Genomic DNA, 20,239 nt, shown 5'->3' with positions numbered 1-20,239 from the left:
AGTACAGCCCTCTTATGAAATCGGAGCTCTCCTCTTCCAGTTCCCCAGGGCAATATGGACAATGACATGGAACCAGCAGATAGAAGGTGCAGTCCCTCTTATCTTGACCAATGAACCAGTGCAACCATTGCCCTAAAATGCCTTGGATATCAACTCCCCTACTCCTGAGCCATCCGGGGTGATGAGGATTTGGGATTAGGGGAACTGAAGTCTAACCCAATCAGAGGGCTCTAGCATGCAGTATTGTTTCCAGAGATTCAAGCATTAGGAACACGATGTTTAATGTAAACAACGAGGGGGCTTGGACAACCCTGCTACCCTCTGCTTCTCTCAGAGTGTTCCTGTAGAGGGAATGGCTTTCTCTTACCTAGCCTGGAATTTATTTAGGCATCTGTTTTCTCTCCTTTCACTGAAGGGGTGGGGGCGGGGTGGGGGGGATGCAGCCAAACACATTTAGGTATCTCAGAACTAAAACCCCAAATCCGGAAAGAAAAGCAAACTGGACTGCTGTAATTACTCTGTCAATTGCTTGTCAGTCTTTTCCCTAAGACTCTTTTTCAGTGCATCAATTCACTCCCTTCGGCTCACAAGAAGTCCCCCCCACCCCACCTCCCCACCCCATCAAGTTTCACCATAGATCGAGAGCAAAAACAACAGGCTCAGGTACGCAATAAACGTTAAGACATTGTTTTCCTTCGAGGGAGATCCGGGGCAGGGAATACGGCACAAAACAAGATCTTTGGGGAATGGTATTTCCTTATGTAGCCAGCATTTATTCCTCTCAGAGGGGTGTGAGTCTGTGTGTGTGTGTGTAGGGGGGGAAGCACCCTGTTTTTAAACATTCTGAATCTGGACCCCCAAACCAGATGCAATCACAAGAAGGTCAACTTTGTTTGGGGTTTGTTAATCGGCCTCCGTAAGGAGTGGGGCTGAGGGGGCGTTTGGAAAGCCGCGATGGCTGGGCTGAAGCCCCCACAGGCCTTGTGGTTGCATGTGGTGGCAACTGCCATCTTGACTCTTTTCCTGCCCCCTCAGGACCCTCTTCCCTCGCCCCCTCTGTACCCCCTCTGGAGGTGTGGACTGCAGCCCGCTAACATTCCCGGACATTCACAGTTAGGGATGACGGGAAGTTGATTCCACCACGTTCCCTGGAAGGTGAGGGGGCTGACGTGATGTCTGGAATTGCATGAACAATTACATTTGATTCAGTTATTATTATTATTATTATTATTTTTACAAACCTTCAAATAATATCGTCATTGCAAAGGTTAAAACATTTAGAAAACATCATATTTTTGAGTCAGCGAGTTTTTCCTGCGACAAGGAGCATAAAAATGGTTACAAAAAAGCTCAAAATGAAATATCAATATAGTGTCTATGAAATGCATCGCTCTGGTTTTTTTTTTTCAGACGGCTTTTTTTTTCTAAAATTCCCAGGTTTGTATTACAAAATATAGAAAACAGATACAAAGTGCCAACAATACAACTTTGCTTTCGAAATTATCTTCCGCTGGGAAGCTTGGCTTGAAACAAAACAGGTGATAGAAAAACAGCTGCTTTTAAAACCACTAAATGCAATCGCTTGAGTTTCCAATACCGTTACTTTGAGTTATTAATATCGTAATTATTTTTTACTATCCTGTTTTCTATATATATATGTATTCATTCAGAAGATACCCCTATTTTTCATTTTCAAGTCTCCCTCACCTTCTTCCCACCTCTTTTAGAGTTGCAAGCCACAGGAAAACAGCCATTCAATGAGGTAAGTCAATTTGGCACAGAGAATTCAGGTAGGTCCATAAAACATTCAATACCTCAGGAACAAAGAGATCTTCACTCTTTTAGTTGGTGGCGGCTGCCTAACAGAGTTGGCCAACTGTTTCACCGGAATGTTTGTCATCAAATCAAAAGAAAGAAAGAAAGAAAGAAAAAGTACCACCAAACATTCACAACCCAGAAGAGATGTAAAAGTTATGTACAGTACAACACTTGGAGTTTGGCACAATTTGCGGGGTTGGCCAGAAGGCAGCGATTATTGTACAAGAAGAGGCCTTGGGGAAAGGGGACGGGGGGATTGGCTTCCAAAACTCTAACTTTCAATTTCAGCACTTTAAACACTTGGACGTATGACAAGGCTTTGCATTCCCCGCTCCCCCTTTTGACAAAAACAAAGATGTGGGGTTAAACAAAGGGGAATAAAAAAAGCCAGGGGAGGAAGGGTTTGGGAAACCAAGCAAACTCCAAACTTCTTCCTAGAAAAAGGCAGCAGCTCTTCTCCAAACACACGTAAAACCCCAAGTGCTGTTTCTGCCTTAAGAAGAATGTCGTCTGTATCCCTGCAGAAAAACCAAAGATTTGATATGCCATCTTAACTCGGTGGAATCATATGGGGGGTGGGTGGGTGGGTGGAAATGTTTGAAAGACGGAGCTCTGAGGTGCCGGGATAAAGGTATCAATAGGGTTAAATACACGTGGAATCATCTAAGAGGGCTCTCAACTAGGGATGGAACAGTGACTTCTGCAAGAACCTTTAAAAATCTCAGCTTGGGGGGACGCAGCTCTTTTTTGGGTGTGTGTGGGATTTTTTTTTTTTTTTACAAAAAGTCTTTTCCCCCCTTCCCCGGAAGTCTTCCCCCCATTTCCTCTCTCTTTTCCAAACCATTAAAAAAAAAGAGCACAGAATTAACCCTTTAAAATAAATAAAGGAATTCAAATCAGAAGAAGCCAAACAGCAAGAAAAAAAAGGGAACAGCTTTGTTAGTCAGTGTTCAACCCCCCGCCCAGCCAAGCCAGAAAAAAAAGTCATTCTTTTTGAAGTAGCTTGCAAGAAACAAGTGTTTTCATGCACGTTGAGAACGAAACCAAGAACAACAACGACAACGGAAAAAAGACCTGTTAAAAGGGAAATGTCTCTTTCATGCAATTCTGATTTCCCAAGTAGGAAAATATGAGCAGGAATGGGCTTAGCAGGGAGCAAGGAAGTTAGGGTGCATTCCAGCCAGCTTGGTGTGGTATTACCTCAGTTTTTCAAAGGAAACTACTGTGGCTGGGTCTTTGTGGCCCTGTTCTCTCTCTGCCCGCTTGACTTTGCAGTTCTCGTCACGCAGGGACTTTGACGTGGATTTGTGTCGGTAGAGCTTTTTATGGGTAGGTTCATTTTTGGCTAAAGTGCTCAGGTTACTATAGCTTTTATCAAAAAAAGGAGAATGAATGTCTGTGGCATAGCCAGCGGAGGAACTGGAACGTCCCGGATCGCACGGAGCGGCTCGGCTGCCAGTTTTACTCAAGCCCTTGTTCCCCGATTTGTGGTTGCGTCCCGCTCCCGAAGAGCTCCCGTTGACCTTCTTCTTGGACTCCGGAGACGTGCCAGCCAGGATCTTAAGAGTTTTCAGTTTCAGACTGTTTGATTCGGGCGATCGGAAGAGATCAGAGGCATCGCTGTGGCCGACAGGCCCCCACAAGGGCTCGATGGAGGCCATCATAAATCTCTGAACATCTGCCATGCCAGATGCAATGTTTGACAAAATGTTGGACGGCTCCTCAAATTCCCTTTGATCATCATCAAGAAGGCTGTTGGCACTTCCTATGCTGGTTTCAGACCAGCCCCCGCTGCTGTCCTTCCCCAGCGGCCATTCCCTGGACAGACCATTGGCCTTCCCTATCCGGAGGGCGTTGGGGCTGCCCTGCTGGATGGACTCGGCCAACCTTTTTGCCGAGGAGTTTGAACTGTTCAAGAGACCGGCTACTCGATCGCCCAGGGCCTTTTCTCCGTTCACGCCTGCCCCGTTTTTCCCTTTCCTTGAAGTTTTGGGAGACTGCCTGGAATTTCTGCCAGGGGCCTTTTCAGCGCCTTTGTTGGCTTTGGGGGATTTTTTCCTAACGTTTTTCTGGGTTGGGCTTTGGTTGGCACCCACATTTTTATTACTTGAACTTCTCCTCTTGGATTTTGTTGCTTTGCTATTGGTGCTAATTTGGGCAGATGGCTCATTAAAAGTTGACAAGGATGGGTTTTTTTCGAGGAGGCTGACAGAATCCTCATCGGTGAACATATGGAACTGAAACTGATGATTATTTAAAGTGAATCCATTATCCGCCTGGTCTGGAGCTTGAAGAACCCCACAGCTCCAGTTCACCTTCTCGGTGTTGCTCAGTGCCACTTGGGAGCCGTCCGGGAAACACTTCATATTCCCCAGGGTTTTCGTCTCTGGCCCGGCAATCTGTGGGGAAAGGTTGGGGGTATCTGGAGGAGACATTTCCGAAAGGGACGACTGGCGGAACTTGTCGGGGGTGAAGTTAGAAATATCTAGAAGATCGGTGGACTCCTTCAAAGGGGTTATTTCGTCGATGCTTTGCTGAATCACCAGTTTGGGGCTGCAGTGGGCCAAGAAGTCGTCGGCAATTTCATCATCTCCATCCTTCTCGCAAGACTTTAAACTCAGGGAGCTGTAATTGCTGGAGGCAGCGGAAAGGGAGCCCACCGAATCGAAGCTGACCAGCCTTCCGTCATCGGTATTGAGCGTGCCTCGCTGGAAGGGGAAATTCCCCTCTCGGTTATTGAAGGGACAAGACTGGTAGGAGTCATCGGACTGCAACTGCTGGCCCTCCAAGAGGAATTTTTTTTGGTATAATAATTTGCCGTTGCTCAGATGGACCTGGCTGAATCCCGAGGCCGGCAGGCCATCCGACCCTGCACAGCTACCAAACTCTACGGCGGAAAGCAGGGAGGTGTCTGGGAGCTGCCCAGCAAAGCCCTGACCGCTCGGGCTGCCCGCCTTGCTGGCTGGCCAAACACTTTGGAAGTTGCTGGGCTCGATCTCCAGGGGACTCGGGGACTGCTGCAACTCCGATTCGGATGGTGGGGACAAAATGCAGCTCTGGGCAGGCTGCAGGTTGCAGAAGGCCTTCTCTGCTTGGACGAGGCTGGGGAGAGCCTCCTCCTCCTGCTGTTGCTGCTGCTGAGAGGGGGCAGGACTGAAGTACGCAATCCCAGTGCCGTGGGACAAGTCGGAGGCATCCAGTAACGTCTGAAGGTACCCACCAGGGATGAGGGGCATGTTTGCCGCTAGATTTGCCGATGTGGCTGGCTTGTCTGAAGTGCAGGTGGTGGTGGGTAGGAAGGCAAGGGCATTTTTCACCCGTTTGTCCTCCTGGCTCTCTGAGAGAGGAGAGCTGCCTGCAGAACAAGGTGCGCCTTCGTCCTTCAACCCCGTGGCCAACTCGGGATCCTCTAAGGCTGCCGAAACCTCAGCCAGAGCGGTGGCAGCTTTGAGCCGCTTGCATTTCAACCTGGCCTCGCTTTTGAATTTGATCCTGCGCAAGACTTTTCTCTCGGGCCCTTTGAATACCCTTTCCTGGGCTTTGCCTCGAGGGAGGGCCAGGCCAGCAATGTCGCTCAGATGGATACCGTTGACGCAGCTGGGGGCCGCAATGGCCATGGCCTGGATCCCCTTCAGGCCCCCTTCCTCGTCCGTGATCCTGCAACAGATCTGCTTGGATTCTGATGAGCAGGAGCCGCCTTTGCCCACGGGCTGCTCAATGGCCTTGATCCTCTGGATCCGGTGCCGGTGGGCTATCTTGCCCTTGCGCTTGCGTGGGTGGGACAGGAAGGCCACCTCAGAGCCGTTGAGATAGAAGCTCTGCTTGTGGTAGAGGGCGGATTTGAGGAAGTTGAGCCGGGTCTGCCACCTCTCCTGCCAAAACGACTTCAGGGGGGCCAACCGGGCATATTTGCTCAACAACTCCTCGCTCAAGGTCACTGTCATCTCGCTGGGGTCGACTTTGCCAAGCTTGACCAACATGTGCTTCTCTCCTTTGAACCGGTTGATGATGATGTACTTGATGATGACGGGTGGCTCCTTGCGAGAAACTTTCCGCCTCTTCTTCGGACACCAATCGTCGTCGTCTTCTTCCTTGGGACCATCTGGGATCCACTCCTTCTTGTCCACGATCTTCTCACTCTCGATGGAATCCACGTCATAAAGGTAATCTTCGCTGTAGCGCACTTTCCTTTTTGCTCGCAGGCCGTAATTCTGTTGGATGAAGGAGCTGGAATGGTCCCGGGGGAGATACTTGTTGCAGTCCTTCAGGTCTTGAAGGACATCAAAAGACGATTCGGTGCAGTTGCTGTCATCGCTGGATTCCCCCGAGTCCTCTGTGGAGTTCACCAGTTCTAAGAAGTGATTCCTTTTGGGACTGATGTACTGTACAAGTTCTGTACTGGTGCAAGATTTGTTTAAGGCAACTTTCTCGCTTTCCCCTCCCTCTTCGTCTTCCTCCTCCTCCTCCTCCTCCTCCGCTTCCTCCTCCTCCTGTCCATCCCCCTCCTCTTCCCCCCAGATGATGGTCTCTTCAGATTTGAATTGGGAAGGATCCGTTGCCCCTCGGGGTCCCCTCTTCAGAGCAGTCCTACTCTCTCTTTTCGGACACCCGCTAAACACGCTGGGGAAGAAGTTAAACTGCGTGTCCTCTTGCAGGCCCCCCGTTTTCTCCTTCACATTGTCCTGGAAGGATTCATAGCGAATCTTTAGAGAGCAGACGTCACTTCCCAAAGTCGAATCATCGTCATCAAACATGTAATTATCCACGTCCTCCTCGGAAAAGAGATTCACAGAGAGCTCATTTTTGGAGCAGAGGTCAAGAAGCTCGATTTTGCTTTCGCTGATGAAAGACTCAAAATAACCCCATTCCTGGTTGGGATTTGTTAGTAAGGGCTCCTCTCCGTTGCATTTGTCCAAAAGTAATCCCTCGTAATAATTTTTCTGGCTCGGATCCTCTGAGTCGCTGTCAGATTTCTCTGCCTCCCGTTTGTCGGCCACTCTCGATTTGTGCACGGGGAAGCTGAGGAGCTGGTCCGAGAGAAGCTGGTCCCCGTATCGCATGGTCTCCCCTGTGCTCATGCAGTGGATCCCGATGTCAGAGACCGAACAGGTGTTGTAGTCCCTGTTTATGTCGCCCACTTTCAGGCTTATGCCGGGCTCTGGATCCAGGCTGTCCTTCGACTCAATAAAGCAACCCAGGCAGGTCCGACTTGGCTGCATCAGGCAGTCGCCAGGGAAGGCGGACATGCTTCCGGGCTCCATCATGGTGAAGGGGGCCTTCTCACAGTCTCCCGGCAGGGACCAGGCGCTCAGGCCCTTCGTGACACATGAGGTGAGGGAAATGGCATGGACGGAGGAGGAGTCATCGGAGATGTGGTCGGGGACATCGGCCAGTCTCAGCGGGGAAGGAGGGCTCAGCCAACAGGCCTTCTTGGAAGTCAGGGCTGGCTGGGACCGGCTTTCTTTTTGGGATGCTCCGGTGGACGTCACGGCCAGAAAGGGGGCTGCAGCATCCGCTGCCCCACGGAGGGGTTTGTCGTCACCATCCAGATTGCTCGATTCTGAAAGGAGAGCCGAGGGGGGAGGGAGGGATGAAGGGAGAGGAGAGGAGAGAGGGAGATGGAGAGGGGAAGAGAGAGGGAGGGAGAGAGGAAGAGAGGGAGGAGGGAAGGGAGGGAGATGGAGTGGGGAAGAGAGATGGAGGAGGGAAGGGAGGGAGAGGGGGAGGGAGAGGGAGGGAGAGGTGAGAGAAACGAGAGAGAGGGAAAGAGAGGGAGAAGGAGAGAGAGAGAGAGATTAGTATGCCATTCTGGATCTTTCCATTTTTGATGGAAGACAGGGCCACAGAGGAAGTCAAACAGTATGAATTAGATTGATTGACTTGATGCATTATGAAATTCATACACGCTTTAAAAAAATAGCTCTAATTCTGGGCCAGCAGCAGTTATAAAAAGTATCACTGCTTCCTCTTTCTTGTTTACCTTTATAGGATAGTTTGAATTAATATTCTCATGTCAAATTGAGCTCAGATGAGGTCACTGTACAGAGAAATTTTAATAATAACAATTCTATTGCTTTCAAATTTAATTCCCACATACATGAATATTATTATTATTATTATCCCCTAATGCATGTTGATCAGGCTCTGCAGAAAAAGTTGAAGAGGCCAAACAATATTTACCTTTTTGTAAAAGCAGAGGCACTTCTAATTCATTTTTTTTGTTACTCAACTTAAGATGCGCATTATCAGATTTTGCCGAAATGGCATAGAGAATTTGATCTGAAAATGTACAATGATATTTGAAGGGTTGCATATTGGGAAATTGTATTTTTTTATGTAGATAAACTACATTTTTATAACCATAAATAAAAAATAATCCAAGAACTAATTGTGGGGAGGGGGGGTGCCTCAAAAAATCAACTCGCATGATTTGTGAATATATAGGATCCAATCTGGGTTGGTCACCGGAACCAGAGGTTTAATCTTCTGAGCTTTTGGATTCGTGCTGGACCCCATTCTCAGGGGACTTCTCTCTCACCAGAATGTCTGCTTTGGGCTATTGTGTGAGTAGTATTTATGTGGTGCCTGTTGTGTGTGAGATTTTAGTTGTTGATTGGAGTGTTGTTGGCTGGCTATTAAGGAGTTGGCTGTTGTTTCCTTGTGGTGCCAAGCCCTTGCTTCCTAAGTACTTGATAAGTTGGAGGTAAATCAACACTCCTGTTGGTTGTCGAGGGGTCTGTTTCCCAGGCCTCGTCCAACAATTTTAGGAGCAGCAAAATTGAATGTAGGTCCTTGTTTATTGCAGTGTGAGGCTATCAGTGGAGTTTGGCCCTTCCTCAGTTAACAGGAGTGCCGATTTACCACTCTGATCCTGGTGACCGACCCAGGCTAGATCCTGCAACATTATCTTGGGACCCATATATTTGTTTGTGATCTATAATGACGGGGCAGATTTTGTGCAGTCATTGACAACTTCGTGATTATTTTGACCCTCCTTCCCTGGGATCTCCAGCACTCATCCCTTATAAGGTGGTTTGGAGGGGAAGTGCAAAGCTATCCAAAAGGAGATCTTTTCCTTTTGAAATCAATGCTATCGTGGAGGAAATGGAAACTACCAATCGCGCCAGCTAGACAAGGCACATTGGCAAGAAAAGTGAGAAAAAATTCACTACAGACCCTACTCCTTGAGCCAAAGTTAATCCCACCAAATCACTGGCCTTCGTTAAGTAACATAATAGGAAATAAACAAATCTGAGGGGATGATCGTCACTGTCATTTGAAACCTCGCGAGACTGCAAAATCTTAATCGGTGTGTCTATTATTGAGGGTGAGGATTTCAGCTCCCTCAGCCAGCCTGCTTTAAAACCTGTGGACTTTCGCTCACCATGCTGGCTGGGGAATTCTGGGAGTTGAAGTTCACCCATCTTAAAGCCTCCAAGGCTGAGAAACACAGTCTTACATGATTTCAATTCTGAGGTGTGAGTTTGAATTTCTCACTGAAATTGCCCGGGGTTTGGATGATTTCGCAAGTTTCTGTCTGCTTTAAAATATATCATATTTTTTTAAATTAATTTGGGGCTTCAGAGGAAGTCAAATAGGATGGTGGTGTTTGCCACTGCTAAATTGTGTTGGAAATGTTGCAGGATGACAGAAGGCATGTGAAGAATGTTGGATTCGCAGAAATGTGAAATGAGTAAAAAAGAAACTTCTGAATTGTTATCGTTATCCCACCCAACAATCTTTGGAAATGGCAGAGAAACCCTGCCCCATTTAGGACTGGTCTTTGGGCAAAGAACAGCTGAGGAAGTGATGGCAGATCCCTTGCTACAATTAGATTCCTTACCATCCTCTTTCACCCCATTAATCAAGATTGTTTCTTGGTCCTCCGAGGCACATTCCTTATCTTGTTGGTCATCCATCAAGTTGTTCACTCCATGCTCTGCTCAACTGGCCACTCTGCACATTTGTAAAAACATAAATTGCAGACATTAGAATCTTCAAACTAACCGAGAGTCCTGCAGGGGAAATGAAACACACAGTTCAGGCAGAGCAGAGAAACAAAAACGGACCACAACGGCCCACTCTTGACATGGACCTGGGTCTTCTCATCAAGTCAAAAGCAAAGACCGGTTGCTTTCGTGGTGTCGAGACAACAACTTGGTCCTCAACACCAATAAGACCAAGGAGCTTACAGTGGACTATTGAAGGAACAGACCAGACATCCAGGCCTTGCTTATCAAGGGAGACTGAGTGGAGCAAGTGGCCAGTTTTAAGTTTCTGGGTGTTGCCCTAAAAGAGGACCTGACCTGGGGGGCTCACATTGCCACCCTGGTCAAAAGGGCCCAGCAGAGATTATACTAGCTGAGGCTTCTCAGGAAGCAACAACTGAATGAAAAACTGCTGGTGACCTTCTACCGCGGCACCAGAGAGAGGATCTTAACTTACTGCACACCTGTGTATGCTTTGCCAATTGCACAGTGGCAGATAGGAAAGTGCTCCAGAGGGTGAACGTCATTGCCCAGGGGACCATGGGTTGCCCTCTCCCCTCTTTGGAAGAGCTTTATAGCTCCTGCTGTCTTAAGAGAGTTCAAAACATTCTCAAAAATCCATCTCATCCTGGGCACTCTTTTTTTTTAACTATTACCATCTGGCAGACAGTACAGGATAATAACAAAAACAAGGACAAATAGGCTGAAAAACAACTTCTATCCCAGGGCAGTAACTCTATTGAATTCTACTGTATACTGCAATGTTGATGCGATATCAGGGGCTTTCAATTAAATGCATAGAATGTGAAGGATGTGTGTTTGTGTTTTATTTTTTATCGTCATAATGTACACTGAAGGTGCCGTTTAATTTTGTTGTATGAGGTGCAATGACAATAGAGTAAACTAAAGTAAACAAAGAGCACTCCCACTGTACAAAGAATCTGCACACATGCTTTTCAAAGACCAGTGTTGCACACTTAATTCTGCCTAGTGCACTAAGGTCTTTTCCAGCAGGAATTTCCAACAATTTCCACCATTTCATCCAAACACAACGAAGCGATTGGGCTTCACAGGAGAGCTCTTGAAATTGTGAACTACCCCCCTGTTGACCTGCCTTGACCCACCTCCAAAGCCTTGGAGAGGAACTTCATCATCAAGATGTTCTATAACTAAATTTGCAATCAGCTTGACTCAATGTTAAAAATAGCCTCCTTGCATATTAATTTAGTTATCTTGACTTTGAAATTGTCTCTTCCATCTTTGTGGAAGTGCAATAATGAAGTCCCAGGAATTTCAGTGCCTTTTTATGTACAGGACAGAAGAACACAGATCAGCTGGGTAAGTTTATATAACATTCCTAGCCTGTGCTGGGTTTGCACTCCATGATGGTTTTGCCTAAACCCAGTTCGAGTGAGCTAATTTGTACCTGAGGTCCTTCACATTTAGGTGGATCAAGCTACAATAAGAAGCCATGGTTTAAACCAGGGGTCTCCAACCTGGGCAGCTTTTAAGACTTGTGGACTTCAACTCCCAGGATGTCAGGATTCCGGCAGTTACCCCACATTTAAATCACGAGTCTCGAGCCAAACTTTCAAAACTTAAACAGGGTTTATTGGCTGAGGAACTCTGGGAGTTGAAGTCCACAAGTCTTATAGTTGCCCAGGTTGGAGACCCCTGGTTTGAAAAGCTGAGCTTGGGATAGGAGAGTCAAAAACTAGCTTGCAGGTCATCCATAAACTCGCACCTTCTCTCTTCCCCGATCTGCTTTTCTTTTTGTGTTCCTACATATAAACTCACTCCTGGGTCATACACTTTCACTGCAAGCCACCATTTGCTCCCAGATTAGAAACTCTAGTTTTGAATGCTGGATTGAAATCTGTCTGATTCGTAGCAACTACACGTGACCAATTGTAGAGGATTAGAAGAAGGAATACAAAATTCATTGGCTCCAAACTCAGCCCCCAAAGGGAATCAGTTGCCAACGTCTGAATTTTGATAATCTGATCATGGGGATGATGCAAAGATTGTAACTGTGAAAAACTGTCATAAGTCGTTTTTTTAAAATGCCGTTGTAACTTTGAACGATAGCTAAATGAATTGTTGTAAGTCAAGGATTACCCGTACATATTACACAAATATATACAATTTATATATTATTGCCTCTAGTCTGGTCATTGCAATACAAAAAAAAGATGTCCTCGAAAGGGTGCAAAATAGAGCAACGTGGATGCTTAGGGAACTGTAGGCCAAATGGTATAAGGAATGGTTAAGGGGGGGACTAGGGGTGACACGATAGCTGTCTTCTGTTATTTGAGGGACTGTCACAGAAAAGAGAGGGTCAACTTATTCTCCAAAGCACCTGAGGGCAGGAGAAAAAGCAACGGATGGAAGCTCATTAATTCTGGAATTTTCTGACAGTAAGAATGATTAATTAATGGAAGAGCTTGCCTTCCACAGTTGCGTGTGCTCCAACACTGGATTGGGCATGCCTTTGTCCAACATGGAACAAGGATGACTGCCTTGGGCAGGGGATGGACTAGAAGACCTCCAAGGTCCCTTCTATCCCTATGATTCTATGGGCCCTTCTAGCCCTATGACTCTCTGTAGACTCGCAGTCTACACCAGACCCGTAAAGAAGTCATGTGAATGTACACACATCCTGCCTTACTGAATTCCTTAATTAATTTCAAATCACTTGTGTTGTATTTTTCCGCATCAAAAGTAATTCCAAGAGAGGTCACAACAAAACCAGATCTGCTTTTTCTATTTTTTTTTAAATAAGCAATGATGCTAATTAGCTGGAACATAAGAAACAAAAGAAAAACTGAGCCACGATCATACACAACAAAAGAAGCATCCAGACATCCAGACACGCCCAGATCTCAATTCCTTTTCCTTTCTCAGCGGCAGATGAGAACATCTGCCAGATCGCTAAGAAGGACCACATTTCTGGGTATGGGTCTGAGAGGAAACCATTGCCTCCTATCTCCACAATCTCCATCTCAGACACACCAACAGCAGCCAAGCCTCTTACAGCTGACCCCATCCCTTTACCCCCCCACTCCCCACCTCTGGCGATCACATAAAATGAGCAAAGCTGGCTGGGGAATTCTGGGAGTTGAAGTCCGCCAGGCTTAAAGTGGCCAAGGTTGGAGACCCCTGACCTATAGTATGTGTACATCCTGAGCTGCACCCAAGGACCAACCAGGTTGTTTGACCCACAGCTAGAGGATTCCTGCAGTATTCTATACAATGCCCTTTGTTAGAGATTGTGCAAAGTGCCTTCAGTTTCCCAGATCAACCTCCCAGTGAAGAGAGTGTGCGTAAAACTTTAAATAATTCCAGTCTTGCAAGTTTCGTCTTTAGAGGAAGGGGAGGTGCAATTCCCTCTGGGCCCACCCACAGCCAAGCAGATGGAAGTTCAGTTCTGCTTCACATATGCCAATCCCCACTCATTCTGGCTAGGCACGGGGTGGGTTGTATCTTCCTTCATGGGTAATCTACTTGGCAGGCCTGCTAGGAGGGTGGATTTTCCTCCCTTCCTTCCCTTCCTCACACCCTCCCTCCCTTCCTTCCCTCCCTACTTCCCCCATCCATCTCCTCCCTCCCTTGTTTCCCTCCCTCCCTCCCTCCCTCCCTCTTTCCTTCATCCATCCATCCATCCATCCTTCCATCCATCTCCTCTCTCCCTTGCTTCCCTCCCTTCTTTCTGTCCCTCCCTCCCTCTTTCCTTCATCCATCCATCCATCTCCACCCTCCCTTGCTTTCTTCCCCCCTCCCTTCCTTCCATCCCTTGCTCCTTCTTTCCTTTCCTCATCCTTCTCCTCCCTCCCTCCCTTCCATCCCTCCCTACCTCCTTCCCCCATCCATCTCCTCCTCCCTTGCTTCCCTCCCTCCCTCCCTTCTGTCCCTCCCTCCCTCCCTTTTTCCTTCCTCCATCCATCCATCCATCCATCCTTCCATCCATCTCCTCCCTCCCTTGCTTCCCTCCCTTCCTTCTGTCCCTCGCTCCCTCCCTCTTTCCTTCATCCATCCATCCATCTCCTCCCTCCCTTCCTTTCCCTCGCTCCCTCCCTTTTCTTCAATTCTCTTCTGGCTGGGTGCACAAATGTACACATTAGCAATTTGCCCAATTAGCTGAAGGTGTCATCATTAGATATAAAGGTCTATCATTTAATTGCCTCTTTAAAATAAATTGACTTTAGTCTCACTGCAAATGATGACTTAGCTGGCAAAGTTTTGTGCCAGGAAGACTTTTAGTTGGTAAGGGGACAAAACATGTCAGAAAATGTCATCCCAAACTACCGGGATTTCTTCTCCAAGTCACCGGGAATCAGGTTGGTTACCTCCGAAATAATCACCCCTCTGTGACTTTTCTCCGAGGTTTGGATAAATTTATCCATGAAATTTGGCTGAAAATGCCAAATCTCCTAATCTTCTCTCCTACCCAACTTGGTATCTGTCCTGCCCACACCCAGCCGAGAGAAGCGGGAGACAAATCCCATCCCAGGCTGCCATTTTTCTCAGGGAATTGGAGGTGGGGGATTTTTAAGACTAGTGGTCTAGGGCAGGGGTCTCCAACCATGGCCACTTTAAGCCTGGCAGACTTCAATTCCTAGAAAAACTGGCTGGGGGATTCTGGGAGTTGAAAGTCTGCCAAACTTAAAGTGGCCACGGTTGGAGACCAGAGGTGGTACGCAGCTGGTTTGGACTGGTTCTGGCATACTGGTAGCGAAAATTTTGACCGGTTCAGAGAACCAGCAAATACCACCTCCGGCTGCCTCCCCAACCCTGCTCTTACCCCTCCTAGATTCTGCTGTTTATCAGCTCAGCTGATTCGTGTGGCAGAGTGTACTGCTGCGCCTCAGCTGAGCTAAAAAACAGCACAGCTCACCAGCGTTGATGCAGAGGGCAATTTCTGAACCCTGTGCACATGCATATGAAGTGCGCATTGGCATGCACATGTGTATTAAGTGCACCTGCACAGTTCAACAGAGTTGATACAAAGGACAGTGTTTGACTCCTGTGCACACACGTGTGTGCAAAGTGAACTCTCCAGACCAGTAGGAACTTTTTTTGAAACCCACCCAGGGGTGGGATACAAATTTTTTAACAACCGGTTCTGTGGGTGTGGCTTAGTTGGTGAGCATGGCTTGGTGATCATGTGACTGGGTGGACGTGGCTTGGTTTGTTATGTGACTGGCTGGGTGTGGCCAACTCAATATCACTCACTTGGTGAGGCACGCATCTCCTCGCCTGGCCTCTCATGACTGTGGGGATGCTGCAACAGTTGTAAGTATGAAAAATGGTCATAAGTCACTTTTTTCAGTGCCATTGTAACTTTGAATGGTCACTCCACACACGCAAAGTACCAACAAAGGAGGCAGAAAAAACTCCAGAGAAGTTCCTGAGACAGGAAGTCTAGTCCTGCCAAGAATGTAATAAGAGTTAACCGAGAGGCAGTTTCTGTAAGCAACACCAGAATGTTTCCTTCCAGCCTTCCTTACAGGATTAGGCCAGTAATTTCTTCTAACAACTGGTTCTCCAAACTGCTTCGAATGTTTACAACTGGTTCTATCATGAAAGCATACATGAATGCCCTGAGATGGATAGCCTAACCAAATTGTTAAAAAAATAAACAAGATAGTGACTATTATGAAATATGGAACATTTGGTATGAGTGGTTAAAGAAAAGGTAATATTTGCTATTTGGATAAGTTATAGATATGACAGAAGACGTGCATTTAATCATAAACTATATAGAGAAATTAAAACATTCAAAGAACGAAGGAGTGATTGTAACAAGGCAGATCACGTCAATGATAAAGATAAAGAAAAAAAGTTTAACCATTGCTCAATATATGCTGTAAAATGTGTGTGTGTGTGTGTGTGTGTGTGTGTGTGTGTGTGTGTGTGTATGTATATATATATATATATATGGATCCATATATATATGGATCTTTGGTTATTCGGGTTTTCCCCCACGTAAAATTGGAAGTATCTAGGCAATGTTTCGATGAAGTCTCATTCATCATCTTCAGGCTTGTGTCTTCGGCTCTGTGCACTTTATCGACTTCATCGAAACGTTGCCTAGATACTTCCAATTTTACGCGGGAGAAAACCCTAATAACCAAAGATCCACATATAAATACCCGCGAGAACCTCAAAATATATATATAATATAATATAATATATATATGTGTGTGTGTGTGTGTGTGTGTTGATTTGTCTGTTTTAAATGTATGTCAAATAAATGTTTTTTCTAGAATAAAAATTTATTAAAAAAAAAAAAGAATGTTAACAACCGGTTCTAGCGAATAGGTACGAACCTGTAGAATCCCACCCCTGAACCCACCACAGTTGGAGACCCCTGTTTGATCCCACCTTTGTCTGAGGACCCCAGATTCCTCCTTCCTCCTTCTCTGCCGCAACAAAGGCCCCAGGCTGAGTGGGACTCTGAATCTGGGTCTCTCCTGGCCTTTCTAACTCTAACCACCATCCAGGGAGTCCTCAACTTCTATGGTCAGAATTCCTGCTGCTAAGCAAAGCTGTTGTTAAGTGAATTGTACCCAATTTTATGACCTCATTCACCACGGTTATTAAGTGAATCTCCCCCCCCGCCATTGAATTTATTTGTCAAAAGGCTGCAAGTGGCATTCCCGCGTTGCCGGGATGCTGCAACCACTGTAAATACCTGCTAGTTGTCATTTTGATCCTAGTTGAATTGTGATCACATGACCCTAGGGATGCTGCAGTGGTCGTAAGTGTGAGGACCTGCCACTTTTTTCAGTGCTGTTGCTAAAAGAATGGCTATAAGTTGAGGATTACCTGTACCATGCTGGCTTTGTAAGGGGAAAAATATATATATTCTGGCAATATCTTATCAGTTGCAGAGCAACGCCGAGCCACCTCCTGATCCAACAAACCCAAAACCAGAGATAAGGGATGAAATTCTCGGTGCCTCCCTCCATTTAAAATTCAAATATTCCAAACTATTTCTGATTTACAAAGCCATCCGCTGCCCTACGCTCCTCCAGTGTCTATTTTTCTTCAAAGAGAAAATAACAGAAAACACACCAACCAACCCTGTTTTTCTATCTGCAGACAGGCAATTTGTGGCTTCGCCAAGATGGTGCCTTTTGGGTCTGCTGGACTTCGCCCCCCATCATCCCCAGCCAGAACGCCTCAGAGTGGAGCACTGCAGACGGTCCACCTGCGGGAAACCAGGCTGAGGTTCGTTCGGTTGGAGAAGCCCCGATCGCTTTCGCCACAGAAAATGTTTCCCCGGCAGCAAAATGTCACAGTTTGAGCGATAAGAAAACCATCTCTTTTTTGGGGCCCCGGAGAACGACTCGCAGCAAGGCAACCAAGCCGCATTTCGGGACAACAAAATCACCGTCTGGAAAAAGTCTCATTGTAAATTTGAGAAGTTCTGAGGTTCCATATGGAGGAAGACAGAGCCCCGCATTTCAACCGGGGAAGGGGTAAAACTGGGGAGAATTTTGCCAGGGAAATAATCCTGGGCTTCCCAAGGGGGTTAAAATTGGATGCTGTCCCAGGAAAGCAGAAGACGGGGGGGGGGGTTGGGGGCACAGACCCCTGTTCAAGCCAATACACTGGCCCCAAAGTCCTGTGCAGACACGACAGAGACCACTAGAAAAGGATTCTAGGTAGTCCTCGAGTTATGACCACAGTTGAACCTGGCATTTCTGTTGTTAAGTGAAACATCTGTTAAATGAATTTTTCTGCATTTTAGGACTTCTCTTGCCACAGTTGTTAAGTGAATCCACTTAACACATTAACAGAATTGGAAGGGACACTTGTAGGTCATCTAGCCCAGTGGTCGCCAACCAGTGCGCTGGGGACCATTGGTGGTCCATGAGAAAATTTTGGTGGTCCACAGAGAAATGTCCCCCCAAAGCAATGAATCCAGGCTGCGCAGGAACACAAGGCTGCTCCGCCCACATGGCCCGCGGGAACACAAGGCTTGCATCGCTTGCATTGCGAACAACACAAGGTTGTGAGGGGAAGGGGGAAAGGGCGGAGGGGGGCAACTTGTCCCACTCACCCCACATGCCTGGCCTGGCCACTGGGCTGCTTCTTTCTGCTTCTTTCTTCTTCTGCTTTTGGCTGCATGCAAGGAAAGCAGCTGAGGTCTTTCTCTCCCTCAAACTCCGCCAGAAATGAGTCTTTGGGACCCTGCAAGGCCTCCTGCTCCAAGAGGCTGCACCAGCAAAGACTCATTTCTGGCAGAGTTTGGGGGAGAGAAAGAAAGACTTCTGCTGCTTCTGCTGCTTTCCTTGCATGAAGCCAAAAGTCTCTCTCTCTCTCTGTCTCTCCCCTTAAAACGGAGCTGGAGACGGTATCCTGCGATCCCAAATAAAGATCGATCGATCGGTAGGAAAACGGGGTAGGGGAGTTTTCTGCAGACTTTTGGGTTTTTTTTTCCAGGGTCTCTGGTCCGCAGGATTTAAAATTATAAGTTTGGTGGTCCCTGAGGTTCAAAAGGTTGGTGACCCCTGGGCTAGTCCAACCTCTTGCCCAAGCAGGAGACCCTATACCATTTCCGACAGATGGCATTGCGCTTGTTGAATTAGTAACATGGTTGTTAAATGAATATGGCTGTCCCATTGACTTTGTTGGTTGCAAAGTCAATTAATGACATTGCAGACGTCAGAAATATGAATTAGTTTGCTAAGTGTCTGAATTTTGATCACACGATCGTGGGGATGCTGCAATGGTAGCAATTGTGAAAAACAGTCATAAGTCAAAGTCTTTGTAACTTGGAACAGTCACTAGATGGATTGTGTTGAATTGCTGACAAAACATGCTCACGTTTGGATCAGAGTTTCCCCTGTGTGCCTCATGTGTGTTCTCTGCACAAAAGCACACACAATCCACACTTTTTAAATTAAAGTATTTTTACTGTGTTTTTCCAAGACAAATCAGAACAGCAAAGCCAGACTAAATGAGCAAAGAGCCCCCTGAAGCAAGCAAGCAAACCAGAGCTGGTTAAGTCTTTGTCAAAACGCTTTCCAGGCTGTCATGAGGACTAGAAACACACGAAGTAAAGCAAAGCCTAAATCCAGAGTGAATGGGAAGAAGGTTCTGAAATATACCTTAAATGACAAGAGATGGCAAACTACTCCCAGCAGCGGATTCCTGCAGCAAAGGAGGAACGGTGGGAAACAGAATATTCGTCATTGGCTGAGTGTGATTGGACACAGAAGGCATTTATCTCCCGTATATAAGCTCTCAATGTGCATACAAACAACAGTGGTATAAAGCATAAATCATCATAAATCCCAAGATACAAACAATAAAGAGATCAATCATAAAATACCAATAGGAGGAAGTCATAGGAAAGATGAGATGGATAATAGCAATACAGCCCTACTACATGGGTAATATCCTTAGGCGTGATAACACAGTATTGTGGGAAGCAGATGTTGAGCCGAGTGGTGGCACGAAGGAATCAAATTGTCCCTTGTCTAGTTGTTTTGGCACGCAACGTCCTATAGCGATGTCTCAAGGGGAGGAGTTGAAATACTTTATGTCCCGGATGTGAGGGGTCGGTAGACAATTTCTCAGCCCTCTTTCTGACCCTTGCAGTCGCCAGGTCCTCCACGGAAGGCAGGCTGGTTGCAATGGTTTCTTCTGCAGTCCTAACTATCCGTTGAAGTCTGTGCCTGTCCTCTTTAGTTGCAGTGCCAAACCAGGCAGTTTCTTTACAAACCGCCTGATTCCTTGAAGAAAATCAACCTTTCTTTAAGATTTCCTTTCTTCTTTGCAACTAGGAAGAAACGTTCCAAAGGTTGACTGCTCTTTGGTGAGCATCAGGGAACGCTGACTTTTTCATTTGAGCTTTCTCACCAAATGTTCTCCCTCGCCCTCCCTCCCTCCCTCTCTCTCTTCTTCTCCCTCCTTCTGTCTCCCCCTCCCTCTCCCTCCCTCCCTCTCTCTCCATGCCATTTCTCTACCCCCTCCTATTGTTCAAAGGCCAACTTCACAGTCTCTCTTATTCTGAATTTAGGAACATCAAGGGATTTAGGAAAAATCCAAGCAGATCTTTGATCTTCTCAAATGGGTGGTTTTTTTTAAAAAAGACTCTCATTTTTGTCCTCCTTTACTCAATTAAAAGATTCAAGGGCCAAGAAGAAATCTTTTTTTCTTCACACAAAATACAGCTTTAATAATGGAAGGAGAAATTTTTTTGGGGAAGGGGGTGTCTTAGGAATGCTTTGGTGCATGAAAAAAGGAAACATTCCACCTCTTTTGATTCCTTTGGGTCAGAATGAAGTGGAATCAGCAATTTTCTATTAAATTCCCTTATTGTTAATTCAAAGGAATTAATGTAACTGTGTAAATAGCTGAAGCTCTCTCTGCTTGTTCATGTCACAGGTGGGTACCAAGCCACTTGGGGAAGGTGAAAA

At 46.5% G+C, this 20,239-nt stretch overlaps 1 protein-coding gene and 1 long non-coding RNA gene across 2 annotated transcripts in view; one reads left to right on the top strand and one right to left on the bottom strand.

Moving 5' to 3' along the window:
- Positions 1-20,239, top strand: part of LOC148124756 (uncharacterized) — an 801,081-nt gene that overhangs the window by 201,310 nt on the left and 579,532 nt on the right. The gene's annotated exons all lie outside the window — the stretch shown is intronic.
- The window catches only part of NEXMIF (neurite extension and migration factor), a 386,178-nt gene continuing 368,526 nt past the window's right edge, over positions 2,588-20,239 (bottom strand). Inside the window, exons 4-5 of the mRNA XM_087940871.1 lie at positions 9,662-9,774; positions 2,588-7,378 (exon numbers count right to left, since the gene is read on the bottom strand). Coding sequence (XP_087796997.1) covers positions 3,015-7,378; positions 9,662-9,737 — 4,440 coding nt within the window. The 5' untranslated portion in view covers positions 9,738-9,774 and the 3' untranslated portion in view covers positions 2,588-3,014. The remainder of the gene's footprint in view (positions 7,379-9,661; positions 9,775-20,239) is intronic.

This window comes from Pseudonaja textilis, chromosome 12 (assembly GCF_049901715.1).
Source record: "Pseudonaja textilis isolate UNSWEBS1 chromosome 12, rPseTex1.2, whole genome shotgun sequence".
NCBI classification, from domain to species: Eukaryota; Metazoa; Chordata; class Lepidosauria; order Squamata; family Elapidae; genus Pseudonaja; species Pseudonaja textilis.
The sequence above is the reverse complement of the archived record's forward strand: the minus strand, read 5'-3'. Positions and strand labels throughout refer to the sequence as shown.